Source organism: Anticarsia gemmatalis, chromosome 10 (assembly GCF_050436995.1).
Source record: "Anticarsia gemmatalis isolate Benzon Research Colony breed Stoneville strain chromosome 10, ilAntGemm2 primary, whole genome shotgun sequence".
Taxonomy (NCBI): Eukaryota; Metazoa; Arthropoda; class Insecta; order Lepidoptera; family Erebidae; genus Anticarsia; species Anticarsia gemmatalis.
Window position 1 is genome coordinate 3,579,518 of NC_134754.1, and position 18,570 is coordinate 3,598,087.

Consider the following 18,570-nt stretch of genomic DNA (forward strand, 5'->3'; position numbering starts at 1 on the left):
ACATACTGTCTCTGTCACTCATCACTTGCTACAGTTGTCGTAAAATTTCGATGCATATAAGATATTTTTCAGTTCTCGAACTGAATGTAGTCTGGGGGATTTCATACTCAGGTTATGAAATAAAAAATAATTATGTATAAAAAAGACATTTTAATACTATACTATTACTTGTCGTATTTACCATAGAATATAATTTTCTTCGCAACACTCATTCACCAAACAACAATATCGAGTGTAGCATAGAAACAATAAAACATTTTATAAAATCCTCAGAAAACACTGCATTGATTTCATCGTCCAAATTCAGTACAAAAAATATAAATTCTATCAATGCGAATTATTTTCTGATATTTTTGTACAGTTAATTTACCTATTATCTAAACTATATTATTATGAAATCAATGTCAACAATGTGTTTACGAAATAAATGAAACTAAAATAATCTTATTGACTAATCAAGAAATAATCAAAAGCAATGTCTCAAACATTTACTACCATACATATTACAAATAATATAGACAATGGATCTAAATCTCTATCAGATAAAGAAAAGCATACGAAATCAACGCAAGACCACTTATTCCCTTTTAACAATGAGAATGTGACTGGTCCTCATTGACTTCCTGGTGAAATACTTGAAAACAAAAATTACCTTAACCTTTTCACCGCCACGGACGTTAAGAGACGTAAAATTGAAAATCGCTCACGACGCCATCGACGTGATAGCACGTCAAAAATATCACTTTTTTATAGTTCAAAATAAACATACAACAATACGTTTCAAGTGTTTTCTTTCTCCTGTTATTATTACCTAAACATATTTATTACATTATTACACAAAGACATATAATAATTAGACAGTTGTACCTGAAAAAAAAAACAAAGTAAATCATCATGCAAAATGTATAAATTTAGCCCGCAAATCCACGCCACAGACGTGAAGACGCGTCAACTAGTGATGTGCAAGGAAAAGGACTACAATCTAAACACTTTATGCAATATTTCGAAAACAAATTGAAATACTTCACTCCTTTCTGAAAAAAAAAATTTTTGTCTGATATGTTTTAAATTAGATTCAATACAAACCTAAATATGTAATAAAACTACCATATCTAGTGATAAACTCATGACTAAATAAGTGCAAATCGATCATTTTGTGGCAACTCTCGCGCATCTCTATTAGCGGAATCCCTTACAGTGCTTCGTACGCCACTGACGGAATCAGACGGCGCGCTCTGACGTCACCCGCGCTGCTGGACACTCGTAGTGTTGTTGCAATACGTTATTAATAATAGGTACATAAATTCTTGTGTATAATAAATTTTTCGTACACCATCTGCGCCACAAAAATGTCTTCAAGTCAAATGACGACAGAAGAGCTGTTGAGAGTGTTAGAAGGTGTAGAAGATGATGTTACATATTCTGAAGCAGAATCTTTAAGGAGTGACGATTTAGAGGTAAGTTATTGTTTGAATACATTAAACAAACAATAAAGGTATTATTAATGTTGTAGGACTAACAAAAAAACACAGTTATCATGCCAATACGTACTATCTATGTTTATTGTACCTTTTAGGTATAGTTACTACTTTTGTCGTTATTCAATATTAGAAATATGTTATCACTACATAGTATATTTGTATGCTTAAATCTTTAAAACTACGCAACAGATATTGATGCGTTTTTTTAATAGATAGAATGATTAAAAAGGAATGTTTTATGTATAATATTACATTCAAGAAATAGTGGAGAAATATTGTTATTAAATACCCGTGCTAAGCAGGAGCGGGTCACACTGGTACATCTCTAATATAAGGCGGCAAAATTTGAAATCGCAGCGCTGACCACGCCAGTGGCGTTTCTTAACGTCAAAAGGTGTCGTCACAACTGGGATTAGTGCTGTGACTTTTTGAATAAAATATTTGAATTAAGTACTTTTTTTATGCAAATTGTTCGTGTATATCATTGTTATTTTTGGGTAATGAGTACTGAGTAGTGTAAAGTTGACACATGGGAGAAATTCAATAAAATTTTGTGGTACTTTTATGCAATTTTTACTCATAATATAAGAACACGTAAAATTAATCGAAGTTTTATCGATATACACTTTTCCCGTGACTATTATTTTGTAGGTATAAACGAAGGAATTTATTGCTTGGCGTGGGGAACACCGATTTTCAATATTACTCTGGCGGTGAAAAGGTTAATATTCGATATTGAGACTCATTGTCTATAATTGTAATTCAAAAATACGTCAACAACGGAATCAACTTCTACAACTCAAATTTTATTTAGAAAAATAACAATTCAGCTATTGTAGGACCTTTGTCAGAATAAAGATACGATTCCGTACAAAAAAAATCTAATTATCTTCGTACTAAAATTAAATCTTTTATAGCCCTTTTTATGTCATATATAATTTAAAGTCTATTATCAACAATGTCTATAATTTTAAACATTTTAATAAAGGATTTCATACTATTTTTACTATGTATTTGTTACAAAGGGGAGGAATTATTGCTTTAGTTTCTTTGAGTACACAAAATGTTATGATAATAGCAAAATGAATTAACGGCCGAATTCACCACCTTAGATAATTAGCGGTTAATTTAACAAGTATAACTTTGCTATTAACCATCAAATAGTGGTGAAATCGGTACCAGGTATTCTAGCTTCCTTAACATTCACACAAACAAACATAACACAGCATATAACTATATATTTATTATTTGTAGAACTAAAGCTAGTTTAGTTAGAAGTTCAAGTGCACTTTAGTCAGAATAGAATTTCATCAATTGATAAAGGTTTATTCCTGCAAAGGTGGTTCTTTATCAATTGAACATTGAAAACTATAATTTTGCTACTCAGATTGTACTCTTCATGGAACTCTTGAATAATGTCAAAAATTTTGCACATTACAATAATTTAGTCGGTACAATTGTCCAAATATTCGGCATTTTGGTGGTTTTTACACTTTCGGTTGATACTATGCAAACATTTGATAGAGAAATTGGGACTTCTCACGTATTTGACGTACAATATACGTACTATCCAGACATTCAGTACCAGTGTAGTTATAGTCCAAATATTCGATACACCAAATGGTTCTTTCAACACATTTGTCACAGAAGTTGGTACTTTTCTAGCCATATTATATTCTAAGTAGGTACTTATCTAAGCATGTGTAGCGCTGTCTTCAACGAAGTCTCTAGCCTCCTCTTGCGTGACGCACTCGACGTGAGACACTTTGTTCCTGAACTTGACTCCGTAGAACTTGTGTGCGTGCTCCAACAACTCCGGCCTGAACGTGGTTGTGATGAACTGCGCCGATGTTGACAGTTCGTGTATCATGTTCGCGATCGCTTTACGATGCTGTGCGTCAAGAGCCTGTGAAGTGTTTATGATTAGATTATTACAATTAAATAAACGAATAATACGGTGACTAAAAATAGCAGGATATGAAGTACAAGCTAAGCTCTTTTAATTGGAATAGGTAAGACAAACTATGTAATTTACCAACATTGTAAACATAGATGGCGCTTAGTGGACGCGGGGCATATGCATAGAGTTGTAAAAACGACTTAAGTATTTCTTGAAAAAAAACATTAAACATTACTATGATGTTTTTCATTGGGTTAACTTAGTAATCATTGGGTTGGGATTTGTGTAGTGTGAGCTTCAAAAACCAAACATACCTGATCGATTTCGTCAAACAGATAGAACGGAGCGGGATCACACTTCTGTATAGCGAAGATCAACGCCAGTGCGACGAGTGACTTCTGACCACCAGACAACTGGTTCATCTCTCTCATGTCTCCTTCACCGCCAGTGAATGATACTTTGATACCGACGCCCGTGAATTGATCCGCGTTGGCACGTTGCTGGAAACAAATTGAGATAGGTTTCGTTTTCAATGAGTATTGGATAGACAAGTTTATGGTATCGGGCATATTTGATAGTGTAGAGTTCATATTTTGTGTACGTTTGTGTACATCTTAAGCATAAAATTTTTATTGTTGTAGTTTAACATTTAAACGGCCACACAATTTGTTAGTTGAGATTTTACGTCTACGTCAAATGTAACTGAAATGTTTTGTTTAATTGACATTCTTTGTTACAAGATTTCAATTAGCAAATAAGTATTTGTATAATTTTTTATTTCTGCAGTAGTAAGTGAAACCCTTGTAGTAATTATAAAAACACGCCATTTGTTTAGCCAATAAAAGCCTGAAATGTAAATACAATATGGAGATCCTTTGTAGCTATATTCAACTAACACGACCAGTTGCATATAAGGTAATCAACTGTGCAGGACTTTCTTTACAGTGTTCAAGTATTTGTGGAATAAACTATACCTGTATATTACGCAAACAAAGGTAGAATCTTTTTCATCACTCACACGAACGTGACAAGTTCAAAGTAAATCTTTCCTCCATCAACATTGTGTTAATTGAGGAAAGATTTAATTGTTTGTTTGTTTGTTTGTCGTGTGGTTAGTGGTCAACCTAGTGTCAAAGTTGTTCACGCCGCCGCCCGAGAGGCCATTGGCGTGGCTTAACGACTGTTATCTTAATTGACACCAACCGGGACCGAATTTTTACGTGCCCTCCGAAGCACGAAGACGCCCTTGTCAAATACCACTATGCGGTCACCCATCTATGGAATGACCGCGCCAAGGTTTGCTTAACCCACAGATCGTTTACCGACCGGTGAGCGCAACTGGCTACGGGCGCCATATTTACTTTGAATGATGATGATTGATGTGTTTCAACTCACCTCCGCTACGACCTCCTGTCCGTCATCAGTGGCGACCCTCATGATGAGACTACCTCGACCTTGTGGTACTAACTTCTTGAACACCTCAGTGAAGTTCTTGCTCACTTGTCTGAATGTAAACTGTATGGCTTCTAATTTCCTATGTTCCAGTGTTTCGATGAGCTCACGGATTTTTTCGCCACTGAAATAAGTTTTATCTTAGTTTGACTATTGCGACCAGCAAACGTCAATCATACAAGTTTTGGGTTCAGTTCCCGAGTGGGTAAAAATATCGATATTTGACATCATTCGAATGTTATCGAAGCTGTTTTTGTTTGCAGTTCATAAAATAAAACTTAGTTTCCGGTTACAAAAAATAGTCAATATTATTTTTTGATAAGTCCTTCAGTATGAATGTGCTACAAAATCAAAACCTTTTCGTCATCCTACAGAAGGGGATTGCGGGTCCAACCGAATTATATTGGCGCTGGTAGAACAAATAGGATCAAATAATCTAATCGAGAATTCCTAAATAAAAATTATAATTAATATTGCATGATTTTACGCAATACAACGCAAGAGTAATAAATATGCTACAGTATATTTGAGTGGTCAGTAGGTTTAGGTCAAGCAATTGACATCTTTAAGCTAAAATACAGCAATCTCATTTACTAAGTGCAGTAGGAAAATGGAACAAAGTAATCTGCTAATGACCATGTATATTATGTGCTTTATCTTTTGGGAAATACTCTCAACTATATTAAGCCAAGTTCACACGAATAAATTCATACATTAGAAATCGTCGTTTAAGTTCTATCACCACGTAAGTAATTTTTTGGCAGTTTTGACATTTAGATGTCTTTGGCTCGAGGATCGAAAGATGAAATTGAAATTTGTCTCTCGTGAAAAGTTGCTAAAAATGACTTACGTGGTGATAGTTCAACGCGAATTGACTATTTTATTGTGGTCATAACGTAACTTGTATCATGGGTTTGTAGGAAAAATGTTATCAAGTCATAAAGTATAACCGAAACCGTATTCAGACAACGCCAAGGCGAACCAAATTCTTAACTATTCATTGGAGAGCAGCTTCATTTAGTAGCAGTGTTGAGACCATTCGTTTTAGCATATCTGAATAATACGATACTATCCTGTCAAATGTACCAACACGTGTCGACTACTTGTAAAAATGATCGCATTGTTATTAATTCTGGTAGTCACTTATGTCATTTTTAAATTTAATTTCGTTAAGCACTTGACCAAATAAGGAGTGTTAATGATAGTTTAGATACATTGAATAAATAGTATCAGATAATAAATTATAAAGACTGTTTTTCACGTTTCGGAATTACCCAATAATACAGATATGTAATTTACAGCATTTGATAAATTATTTCATATGCAAAATACAGGTACTTTTAGTTCACCATGAGTGCAAGCCAAGGGCAAATCAATCAGCCCACCAGTAATTCTAAGTTAAGTAGGGTATAAGATTAACAACAGTCGTCCGAGTAATGCACACCGCTTTAAAATTATGTCCCTATATAAGTAGAAGTCATTTCATCGCAAACATACGCGATACGACCGCGTTGAGGCAGTAAAATGTTTATTTACATATTTCTATCGATATTTGTATTGGCATCGGCTGAAAACAGAAGTGTTTGGGACATACTTGGTGAATTAATAGATTCAAGTGCACCGGAAGACGCTAGGCTCAATATAACACAGCTCGCTAATAAATATGGATACAAGTTAGAAGAACACACGGTAGCGACTGAAGATGGATACATTATTAATTTTCATAGAATCCCTGGAGATGGCCCGGCAGTGTTCCTCATGCACGGCATTCTGGAAAGTTCTGACAGCTGGTTGATACAAGGCCCTAATCTATCACTAGCTTACGTGTTAGCGGACGAAGGATTCGACGTATGGATGGGCAATTCCAGAGGCAACAAACATTCGATTAAACACAAAACTCTCAACTACACTTCAGCGGGTTTCTGGAAGTTTACATGGGAGGAAATTGGACTCTACGATTTGCCAGCAATGGTTGACTATATTCTAGAAGAAACGGGAAGAGAGAGCTTGTATTATATCGGACATTCTCAAGGCACAACGAGTTCATACGTAATGTTATCTATGAAACCGGAATACAACGCGAAAGTTAAAATACTATTTTCATTAGCACCCGAAGCTTGGATGGGTAGCGTTCAGAGTCCAATAATAAAAATATTTTCACCGGCTATCAATTTACTAGGATCACTTTTACTGGACTACACCGGCGCGGCATCAGAATTCTTTGAAAGAGCATCGTTTTTCCTTTGCGGATTGACAATAACGAATTGCGAAAATATTCTATACGCCATGTCGGGTTACGAGAGCAAGATAAACCAGACTTTGCTGCCAGTGATATTCGGACATATGCCTACAGGCTCATCAACCTTACAATTCGTTCATTATGGGCAATTGGTGAATTCAGACCGATTTTGTAGATACGACCATGGGGCGATAACGAATATGAAGCTTTATGGGCAAACGACACCTCCGGATTATGATTTGAGCAAGATTGTTGCACCAAATGTGATATACTATAGCAGTAAAGATTGGTTGTCGCACCCCGATGATGTAGATAAACTAAGAAGTCGGTTGCCTAACGTTTTGGCCTACGTTTATTTCAGTGATTTTACCCATATGGACTATGTGTACGCAGCTGAAGCTCGCGATGTTATTTATATGAGAATAATCGCACAAATTAATAAATTTGAAGCGGATGGCGAATTAAACGATGTGCCGAAATCTTCATTGCTGAGAAGATTACATGGTAGCCTATAAATTGTGCATGTAACAGTATTTCTTCTTTAACAGAATAATTGAGATTGTAGCTTATTTAAGGCAATACAATTTTGCTTTATCAAAATTGTTAGTAATGCCATATTATATCGTAATTAGACTATTATTTTGAAGTCGTAGCGTTTTCGGAGAAATCCATAATTTATACTTATGTGAGCTTAAATTTTGTTAAAACTTGATGATGTATAGGCGTATGACAATGTTTTACGGAATATTTGACATGTTTAACTACAGTTAGTTGAGACATGACTATCACTTGTGTAGTAAAGTACAAATTAAATAAATAATTACCCAATATCGAGTTCTTCCTTTCGTTTGTACAACTTTTCCTTTTGTTCCGAGAAGCTAATGAATTGATCCAAAGCCTTCTTGTTCACATGGTTGTATTTCTTCAAGTGCTGGTTTGCTTTCTCCAACTCTTTGAATAGCTAAATAGACAAAAAAATAGTATTTAAGACATCCTTTTTATGGTGGTTAGCGTCAAAAATATATAAGTATGTAATACATTGGCTCATTTTCAAGATTTTTAACGTGATAGGAAACCACAAAGCAATCATTTCTATTCAGATAGGCCGTCTCTGCTTGAAGGCTTTGGAATGGATTGATAATGGCTGTTAGATGACATCAGTAAATTTTATTACCTGTTTGAGCGACATTTTTTGATACTTGGCGTGTAGTTCAGGAGCGTTTGACAAAGTACCGAGCGCCGCGATTTTGTCCAAAGATTCTTGTATTTTCTCCTGTAGTAACACTTCTTTCGACGCCATCTTCTCAAGGCCTTTAGCATCTTCTTCCATTTTGTCTTGCGCTTCTTTTTCCTGTGAGATGTTGTTTTATTAATATGACTGTAGAAAACTAAATTGTTGTTAAGAAATATAGAAATCGACTAGTTTGCCTAATTTTCTAGTATAGACGAGAGAGAACCAAATATTGAATGGATTATTACATAGTTGTTACTTAAATTCGACAGTGAATATTAAAAGACAGTTTTTTATCGATATTTCCAACTATAGTATTCTTACAGTAGCGTGAATAACTGATTATAATGCAACCAAGGGAAAAAATTTGCGGCTTCATATGATTTATTTCAAACATATACTTGAATTATTGTTACCTTATTCCTCCACTTATCAAGTTCTAACTTCAGCGCCTTCTCATTCTTGACCGCTGCCTGTACTTTCCTCTCGACCTCCTCCAGTTCCTTGTTGATCTGTTTGATGCGCTTCTCCGTGGCCGTGAGGTCCGCCTTGCTGTTAGCGAGGCGACGCTTACGATCTTCTACTGATATCTCTTGTAACGCTTGTACCAGCTCGTCTTTACGCCTGGCGGGAGAAATGTTTTAAAAGTTAGTATTTATTGTAAAGATTATAGTACAGTCAGACTTCAACAGTCACTTGAAAGAAGGTAAATGTGGTTACAGCAAACTCACATAATAATTCCGAAAAAAATAACAATTATCACTTATATCTCTTCTAATGGTAAGGTGAACTTTTTAATATTAAAATGTTCTTCAAGTAACGCAACAAGTAACTAGCAAAGTCTCTACTAAAATTGAACCATATGGTGGACATAAATAAGGCTTAATCCCTCAGGTCAGCTTTAATAATTTCCGGAAAAGAACCAAGTGTAAGTAAATCTTGTTATTTCACAATTAATCATGAAAACCGTTTAGTGCAATAATTTTAGAACAAGTTCTAATATTTTAGTCATTCAAACCTAATCAAGTTGTTAGTGAGAAGATTCTCAAGCTTGTTCTTAGTAGCTTCTAAGTTCATCCTAGCACTGAAGGCTTCTTTGTTCTCTTGTGTGAGGCGACGGATGGCGTCGTTCAGTTCGTCCACCTTACCCTGGTCTGCGGTCGATAGCTGCTCCATTAGTTCCTGAGGGACAATATGAGTTGGTTAGATTTGTTTGTTGGTAGATAAAAAATGTGTTTAAAGGCTTGTTTTGTCTCATACATATAAGTATCAGATTAGTCTGCTTATCGTAAAATTACAGCAGTCAAGTTTAAATCTCTGGAGACCAGCAATCAAAACATTTTTCTGGCGGTTTGAAATTCTTCAGAAATCCGCCACTTTGATGTATAATATCTTTAGCGCTGGCGCAGAACTTTATTATATAAAAAATTAGATACATACAGGGTGTCCCAAAACTCAACGATAATCTGAGACAGAATGAAAGGCCAAGTCATACCGGTTATAGGAAAAATAAAAAAAAAATTCCATATCACTTAGTTCAGCAATAATAGACACTTTTCAAAAAAGTTTAAATTCCACACCCTTGGTCGCATTTTCAAGTCCTGTGATCACCAATGTCACAATTTCGCTGTGTTTTTTTGAATTTCGTGATCTTAATTAAGTATGCTATTAATCGTATAACAAATTAATGCACAAAACATTGTTAATTTAATAAAAAAAGTTAAGTTTTAGTGAGTCATCTTTCTCAAAAATATCGTTAGTCAACTTTGACGCTTCATACTGAAAAAAAATGTAGTACACTACCCTTGGCAAGTTATTTCAAAAGTTGGCGCATTTAATCAAGATTTCAAAATGGTAAAACACTTGCCACTTTTCTTGCCATTAAAAATGTTATTTTTATTTGAACGAAGAGTATCCTCGCAAATGGATCGGACGCAGTGGTACAATTTTATGGCATCCTCGTTCCCGCGATCTAAATCCAGTAGATATTTTTTACTGGGAATGCATAAAAGAAAAAAGTCTATTCGAAATCAACACAAAATCTATCAGAACTTAGCCAGAAAATTGACACAGCGTCAGAGGAAATAAATGCAATGAATTTTGATTGACTGGTGCAAAGGTCTCTTGTAAGGCGTTGCAGAGCCTGAATTCATGCTAGAGGAAGACAATTCGGAATTACTTTAGTTTAAGGAGAATAATTAAATAAGATCGATGGTTCGTTCATTGTTTTTTTTTTAATTAGTATAACCTATTATGTTTATTACATTAAATATTTGTTATGGACTGACTCAATTACCTCTTTACTAAAAATAATTGCTTTCCTCTGGCACGAATACAGTCTCTGCAACGCCTTACAAGAGACCTTTGCACCAGTCAATCAAAATTCATTGCATTTATTTCCTCTGACGCTGTGTCAATTTTCTGGCTAAGTTCTGATAGATTTTGTGTTGATTTCGAATAGACTTTTTTCTTTTATGCATTCCCAGTAAAAAATATCTACTGGATTTAGATCGCGGGAACGAGGATGCCATAAAATTGTACCACTGCGTCCGATCCATTTGCGAGGATACTCTTCGTTCAAATAAAAATAACATTTTTAATGGCAAGAAAAGTGGCAAGTGTTTTTCCATTTTGAAATCTTGATTAAATGCGCCAACTTTTGAAATAACTTGCCAAGGGTAGTGCAGTACATTTTTTTTTCAGTATGAAGCGTCAAAGTTGACTAACGATATTTTTGAGAAAGTTGACTCACTAAAACTTAACTTTTTTTATTAAATTAACAATGTTTTGTGCATTAATTTGTTATACGATTAATAGCATACTTAATTAAGATCACGAAATTCAAAAAAACACAGCGAAATTGTGATATTGGTGATCACAGGACTTGAAAATGCGACCAAGGGTGTGGAATTTAAACTTTTTTGAAAAGTGTCTATTTTTGCTGAACTAAGTGATATGGATTTTTTTTTTATTTTTCCTATAACCGGTATGACTTGGCCTTTCATTCTGTCTCGGATTATCGTTGAGTTTTGGGACACCCTGTATAATAATTATATTTAAAATTAAGTTTTCGAAAAAGCTAAATGATCTATCTAAAAACAAAACCTTTATGTCGTCAACCACAGATAAATAGTAATAACAATATTTCTACTAAAGCAACTTACTTGATGTAATTCGGACTCAAGTCCTTCTTTAGTAGCCTGCATAGCTTCAAGACTGGAGCGACACTGAGCTAAAGACCGTTCCTTTGGACCACGGAACCTTTCTATTGAAGCCAGCTCTTCTTTCATCAAACGAATATCTGCTTTCACTTTGTCGAAGATGTCCCTGAAAAAATAGTTTGGATTAGTTATTTACAGTGAGATTTTACGCGGGAAGCAATAGATTAAAAATGTGTACTTGTAATATTTATTTATTTCAAACGAACCAAAAACATGAAATGCAAACTAAAAAAAAGATTTATATCCTCTTAATGACACATGACGTATTTTTGGAGGCTTTCACACTCGGGTACCAGATGCCTCAAAAATAAAAGGAATATAAAATTAAACTATGCTCTTGGCCAATTTTTCATTATAAAATTTATTTATTTTGTCTAAACCTAAAAGAAAGGACATTTCTTTGTCTCTTTAGTCAATAGAGTATCGCATTTCATTTGAAAAAAATATTTAAGTTAAATAAACTCAAAAGTACTTACTTAGCCTTCCCTTGTTTGGTCTCAGTCCTCTGCATCTCAGACACTATAGAGTTGATACTGGTCTCAGTTTTATTCAGCTCTTGTCTCAACGTGTTCAACTCTTGTTCTAACGTCGTGATCTGTTCCATCAGCTCCGAGCGAGTCTTTTGCATTTCTAAACGGGAACGTGACTGGTTGAAGTACCCGCCAGTTAGGGAACCTTTTGATGATACCTGTAATATGAAGATTTGTTGTAGAAAAAAAAACTTTAAGTGTAATGACATTTATAGGCAAAACAAATATTTTTCAATTTATTTAATAGTACTGACTTAAATAGTCTGGTAAAATTTTATGCGCGTATACTGTTCTACTGTTGTTTTATGCACGTACATGCGTCAAGTAAACGGGTGCGTATTTTTTAAGCAATTAATAAGTATTGCCAAAGAAACAGAAAGACAAAACGGGACATAAATATGAACGATGAAAATACCAAAGGAATAATGAGTTTAATCACTGGATATTCTAATAACGTTTTGACTAAAGATTATGAATAATTTATTGCTTTTGAAAGAAAAATGTACAGCTGTTTACCTGATCACCCTCCAAAGTAACGCAATCTAGGTGGAACTGTTTACCCAACTCTGTGGCGCACTCCAAGTTTCTGCAAATGAGAGTCTTGCCAAATATGTACTTCATAGCTTTTGCATATTTCGGGTCGTATTTCAGTTTTTGTACCATGGCAATAGCATTCTGAAACAAAAAGTTTTATATAAAAGCAATGCTATAACTCAGGAAGTGTAATCACATGGAACATTTGAAGAGTCCATTATACCTAGGTTTTGTATGTTTGTTAATGACTAACGACGATAAAATAAATATTAGATAGATTAGAATTATAGATATAAATATTAGTGCCTCATGGGGTCAAAGTAGTTCGAACGTGCACGAGCGTGTACGTGTGGAGAAATTCTAGATTTTGAGGTGTAATTTACTCAAAATACTCTAAATCAAATAAAATTATTAAACTTACATTATCACTGGGGTACACCATATCTCTAACTTGCAGTCGGTTGAGCGGCATGAATGTGACCTCTCCCGGTAGACTTTGTCTGTTCATCTCCTTTAGAATCTTTGTGCCCACTGTGTCTGATTCAACAATGTGATGGAACAGACGATTACCAGCTGTTACCTACGAATAAGAGTGAAAACAATGTGAGATAAGCCCGTTATTACAAAGAAAATGTCATAACAGTGACATATTTGTAAGAAACGTGTAGTAAACCATCGAATAGTCGATTAAAACTTCCGAAACCTGCAGGCTACAGGAATTTATAATACAGAAGCGATGTTATGTTGCTACACTAACCTTTTTATATTCAGTAATGGATCAGTACTCAATATTATTATATTAACTATTTCTATTACCAACTAGAACTAATAGTGCTTATTCATATTAACTGGTTCTTTCAAACGACGTCAAAAGATTTGAAAAAATTACTTGTTTGAGTGTTTTTGTATGGAGTTAAGTAGTATTTTTATTAACTTACCTCAACAGCAGTATAAATAGTCTTATCACAAGTGAAGTTCTCAATAACAGGTCCGTAATATTGCGTCGCTATCTTGGCCCACTCCCCACCTCTCTCTTGGAATGTCTCCAGTACTTTACGTACACTGTCTCTCCCGTTCAAGATAGGCTAGAAAATAACACACAACACGTTAGATAAGTATAAAGTCCATTTTTGTAAAGCAAGATGTTTGAGTGATTTCAATGTTTTGTTCTACCTTGCCAGCCATAGAACGTAGTGCTTGGTCCGCTTTCGCCAAATCTTCTTTCAGAGATGATAGATTCTGTGTGAGTGTTGTTTCTTTACGCCAGAGTTCACTGAAATTAAACAATGAATCAGCATACGATTGAAATATCATTTTAGACCTAGAACACACATAATTAATTTGTTTGTTGTTTTTTTTTTGACGCATTTTTATTTTGAGTGATGGAAATCTTGATTTATTTTTTATAAATTTTGTCTAAATACAGGAAGAAATAATGGAATAGGCCAGGTTATAAATCCTAGTAAGTGTCGATTTCAAAGAAATTTAACTATTGCTCAATATAATAAAGTATTCACTTACTTCCTAGCACTTTGTTCCTGATCCTTCCTCTTCTTACACTCATAGTACTGTTTGTTATGTTCGTCGATAGCCACGCGTTGTCTCTCCATCTCCTTAGTGGTCTCTTCAATACGTTTCTCTAACTCTGTCAGTTTAGTCGCGTCGCGGCGTAAGTCATCGCGGAGTTTCGTCTCGTGGTCTTTCTTGTCTTTTATTTGTTTGTTTAAGGATCTGTGAATGAAATAAAATAGTTTTAGGGGTATTATAAGATGAAGAAAGAGTAGAAAATGTATGAAAATATAATTTTGGCGTTCAAAAAAAGGATGAATGTTTATTTATTTACTCATACTGTAGTTATGTTAACTTCTGCCTTATTGGGTTAAGTTATAAATCTTAAAGCGAAGGCTATGATGCGTGAATAATCATATAAAAATATCTTGCACTACTACTTCAGTATTTTTTCCAAAAAAAAAACCAATTACAATTTCTGTATCCAGTGTTTAAAGCCCGATTCTTTCTCCTGCTATGTAATTAGATATCATAAAAAAGATTCACAGTTAAAAAAAATATCGGATGTACTACTCACTTCAACTCCTTCTCAATCCATCTATCCCTGTCCTGCTTGGATGTGAACTGTGTACCTCTTCCCTGCTTAGCATACAATTCCTGTCTCTTCTGTTGATTGAGTGCCAGTGCTCTCGTACATTCTTCCTCGCGAGCTTTCATCTCTTCGTATTTAGGCTTTAGTTCTTCCAACTCACGTTCTTTCTCTGATATTTGTTGACGGAGACGTTCTAATTCGGCTTCGGCTCTTTCCTGTGGATAACATGAAATATTATTACACGGAACTGTTGACACCAGCGTAAAAATGGTAATATGTTTGCTTGCAAGGATTTTTGTCCAACAGTGATAAAAGGGATATTCAAAATCAAATTCACATCAAATTGGAATTAGTAACACAGATTTTACTGCAAAAATAAGATCTACTAATTTTCGAGTAACAAACAAGGAATGCTTTAAAACACAGAAAACAATCTGGAGATCGTAAAAAAATAATTTGTGATTAAATACCATAGTATTTTTTATTTAAATTATGACACACTTTAATGGAAGAACAATAAGATAAGTCTACAACAGATACCTTGCCTAGCAGTGGGACGCAAATGCAGGCTAAAACAAAAAGGATAATTCCTTACCTTAGACTTATTATCACCATCCACATCATCAGACAAATCTTTGATGCCCAGTTCAAGTTTAGTCTTCTCCCTCAACAACTGTTGTTGTTCAGTTGATAGAATGTCTTTCTCTTCACGAGCCGCCGCTACGTCTTTACGAGCTTCTTTTAGCTTCCTGTAAACGAGAGTGTGTATATTAATAAACTCTAGGGTAAAGCATAACTTTTAAACTCTCGCGTTGCTTGTTTAATGTATAATAGAATACGGGAATTAACGCGAACACGCATTTTACCTTAAACTGCCTAACGTTTCGGCGCAGGTTGCACACGCCGTGGTCGCAGGCTTAGTCAGCCTTCGCGTGTTCGCGTTAATTCCCGTATCTAGGGTAAAGGTCTAAAAATCTAGGGTAGAAATATTAGAACATTGTAAGACAATTCAGATAAACAGGTAAATCCAAAATATATTTGGTATAACAACAAAAAGCAGCAGATTAATATAAAAATGATTACCTGTTAGCTTCTCTCACATGGTCTTGAGCCTCTCTGACCAGATCGGCATAATGTTGTTGTTCTTTACCACTGTTAGAACGCATTTTCTCGAGCTGAAATAAAATAACAGATGTTTTATTATCAAATATACCATTCCTTTTGTCTGTTCAATTTGTAAATATGCCAATTTTGAGGCTTCAATTGTCCAACTTCTTTGTCTTCTTATCATATGGTTAGTGATCAACCTAGTGTCAAAGTTGTTCAAGTCACCCGAAAGGCCTTTGATTGACATGGCTTAACGACTGTTATCCTAGTAGATAACAACCGGGACCGACTTTTTACGTGCCCTCCGAAACACGGAGACACCCAGTTCAAATACCACTATGCGGTCACCCATCTATGGAATGACCGCGCCAGGTATTGCTTAACCCACAGATCGTTTACTGAAAGGTGAGCGCAACTGGCTATGGGCGCCTCATTGTCCAACTTATATTAAAATACAAAAGTTGGGAGTATGGATGTCAGAACAGTTTTCTTTCATGTAAATTTTTGAGCAGTCTTAATTACCTCTTCCAACTTCCTCTTGTTCTCCCTATGTTCAGTGTCATGTATAATAAATTCCAGCACACGCCGAGCTCGGTCCCATTTCTGATACTCCTTCAATTCCTCCTTCTCTTCTTCTAGAGTCTTCAGACGCTCTTCAATTGTTTGAAGGAATTCATTGATTTTCTCCACCTGTGTTAAAATAACAATGTTAATTGTTTTATTATTGTTGAATTAAATGTCATTGCACCTTTAGGGAGCAGGTAATGTGCTTCATAACTATGTTTATTTAGTTATAATAACAAAGTATTTTCATGAAAACATAGACAGTCACACATCTGGTAGGCTTACTATAATCAATGAAAATGATTATTCTTTAAAATTTTGTATGTTTCCTTTCACATTTTTATAGATAAACAATTTTGATAATTCTACTATAGAAGAGTATAAGCCATGCTTATCAGGTACTAACAACTTTTTGTGAAAATAAATAAGAGAAGGGACATAAACAAGCACCTTCATTATCTGAAGATTTTTTTTTTTCAAAAACCATTCAGTGTTTTAAAATAGAGTTTTTATTGATATAAATTAAATGTTTGCTTACCTTTCCAACAGTTTCTTTGAGAATAGTAACAGATTCCTCCCTGCGTTCATCATACACTCTTGTACCAGCCACCTCCCTTAGCAACTTCAATCTGTGAGAGTCGGGAGCTATGGCCATTTGGTTAATCTAAAAACATTAATAGAGCATTAATCAGCCAATAATCTCTGTATGTACATACTAAATATATCATATAGGTTCAATAATTAATTGTTCTTGCTTTAACATCTTGAGGTTAAATAACAAATAAACAATTTGCATAAAATGAACACATAAAATCCTCTATTTTGTAGGGATTGTGATCTCTACAAAATAGAGGATCTTATGTAACAGACTATTCAACAAACAGTAAAAAATCTGTTCTATACTTACTTTACCCTGTTTTACAATGTAGTATGGGTTGGAGTTTGATAAGCCAGCACTCTCAAGAAGGTTGAGCACCTCTGAGCGAGGCACAACCTTCTTGTTGAGGAAGAACTGATCTTTCTTTGAGCCAATAACTCGACGAAGGAATATTTCATCTTTTTCAATCTGAAATTGTCATAATTCTGTTGATTATTGAGGATAATACATAAGAAAAATGAATTAATAAAATGATATAATCATTTAGGTGTATGGGTCACCACAAATATCTAAAAAATCTTTGAGTATGTGGCCCAAAACAATGGTGGTAATGGTGGTATTACAGTTTACTTTAATTAGACATGAACAGCATTTGGATGTGTACTTACTGGGATTCTGTTGTCGGAATTGTCAAAAATGATTTCCACAAAAGCAGAGATGACTCGGGGTCCTGTGCCCTCGTGAAGGAGGGCAAGACGTTGCTCCGGTCGCAGATGCGAGAACTCATCACTTAGTACAAATTGTATGGCTGAAAGTAAAAGAAATATTGGAAATACAAGTGTAAAGAAAATATATAATTGTAACTAGTAACAAGAGAACTATAAACACTATGAACATATCTTCTGTACACACTCCAACCGTATGAACTAGCATTTAAAACGTGTAATTACATCTGTATCATTGAACAAAAAAGCGGTCAAGAGGTTTGCATCATTCGTTGTTGTCATAATATCATACTAACCGTGGAAAAAGTTACTTTTCCCTGAACCGTTGCGTCCGACGACAACATTGTGCCGTTTATCGAACGGTTCTACCACAATTTGTTCCCGGTAACTCTTGAATCCTTGGATAATCACCTGTAAACACAAACGCAATCACTAACACAGTCGCGTCACCAATAACTGCTTGATAACTATACAATAAAGAATGGTGCTTATAAGGTAATAAAGAATATCGAATTACGAAACCACTCAATTACCTGTTTTATATGCATTTTAGTATAGTTTCAGCTGAAAAACTTAAAATTATTGTTTACAGCAGTATAACGTTGACCGCCATTTCCAAATGCCAAAATTGACGTATTTCACAAACCACAGGTTACAAATATTTTCAGATGAGATTGGATACACATCCAATCACAAATTAATGCAAGCGTAAATCTTGTTTAATATAATAGCCTCAGATGACATTTATTTATTTAAACACGAAACAGACTAAAGAACAAGCATAGAGCAAATAATAATATAGATTATTATTCATAATTGTCGGTATTTTGAATGACGGAATTTAAATAATTATGCTAAATCGATGCCACAATCTGGTTTACCAAATA

The 18,570-nt window shown here is 34.7% G+C and overlaps 2 protein-coding genes across 3 annotated transcripts; one reads left to right on the plus strand and one right to left on the minus strand.

The window, feature by feature from the left end:
- Nucleotides 1-126: 126 nt before the first annotated feature.
- SMC3 (structural maintenance of chromosomes 3) lies at nt 127-18,307 on the minus strand. The gene is made up of 23 exons (XM_076119479.1): nt 18,217-18,307; nt 17,980-18,094; nt 17,627-17,766; nt 17,268-17,426; nt 16,899-17,024; nt 16,319-16,486; nt 15,773-15,864; nt 15,285-15,438; nt 14,675-14,904; nt 14,110-14,319; nt 13,762-13,861; nt 13,527-13,673; nt 13,010-13,168; nt 12,571-12,729; nt 12,001-12,212; nt 11,468-11,630; nt 9,322-9,485; nt 8,720-8,927; nt 8,247-8,423; nt 7,897-8,033; nt 4,777-4,957; nt 3,696-3,881; nt 127-3,387 (listed from the first exon to the last, which is right to left on the minus strand). The coding sequence occupies exons 1-23, from the start codon at nt 18,229-18,231 to the stop codon at nt 3,175-3,177; spliced, it is 3,615 nt and encodes a 1,204-aa protein (XP_075975594.1). The 5' UTR covers nt 18,232-18,307; the 3' UTR covers nt 127-3,174.
- LOC142976212 (lipase 3-like) lies at nt 4,308-7,884 on the plus strand. 2 transcript variants are annotated; one of them, XM_076119488.1, is made up of 2 exons: nt 4,308-4,376; nt 6,561-7,884. In XM_076119488.1, exon 2 carries the CDS (start codon nt 6,592-6,594, stop codon nt 7,585-7,587), a length of 996 nt encoding a protein of 331 aa, XP_075975603.1. In that variant the 5' UTR covers nt 4,308-4,376; nt 6,561-6,591; the 3' UTR covers nt 7,588-7,884. The 2 variants fall into 2 exon arrangements, with proteins under 2 accessions (XP_075975603.1, XP_075975602.1); XM_076119487.1 differs by lacking the exon at nt 4,308-4,376 and having other exon boundaries at nt 6,120-7,883.
- Nucleotides 18,308-18,570: the final 263 nt, after the last annotated feature.

Bases quoted from the DNA above. Each gene is read 5' to 3' on its own strand.
- LOC142976212 (XM_076119487.1), top strand. From the start codon at position 6,358: ATGTTTATTTACATATTTCTATCGATATTTGTATTGGCATCGGCTGAA.
- SMC3 (XM_076119479.1), bottom strand. The intron at 15,865-16,318 runs GTAATTAAGACT...ATTTTATTTCAG, and splicing joins ACAAGAGGAAGTTGGAAGAG to CTCGAGAAAATGCGTTCTAA. The intron at 11,631-12,000 runs GTAAGTACTTTT...CTATTTTTTCAG, and splicing joins ACCAAACAAGGGAAGGCTAA to GGACATCTTCGACAAAGTGA.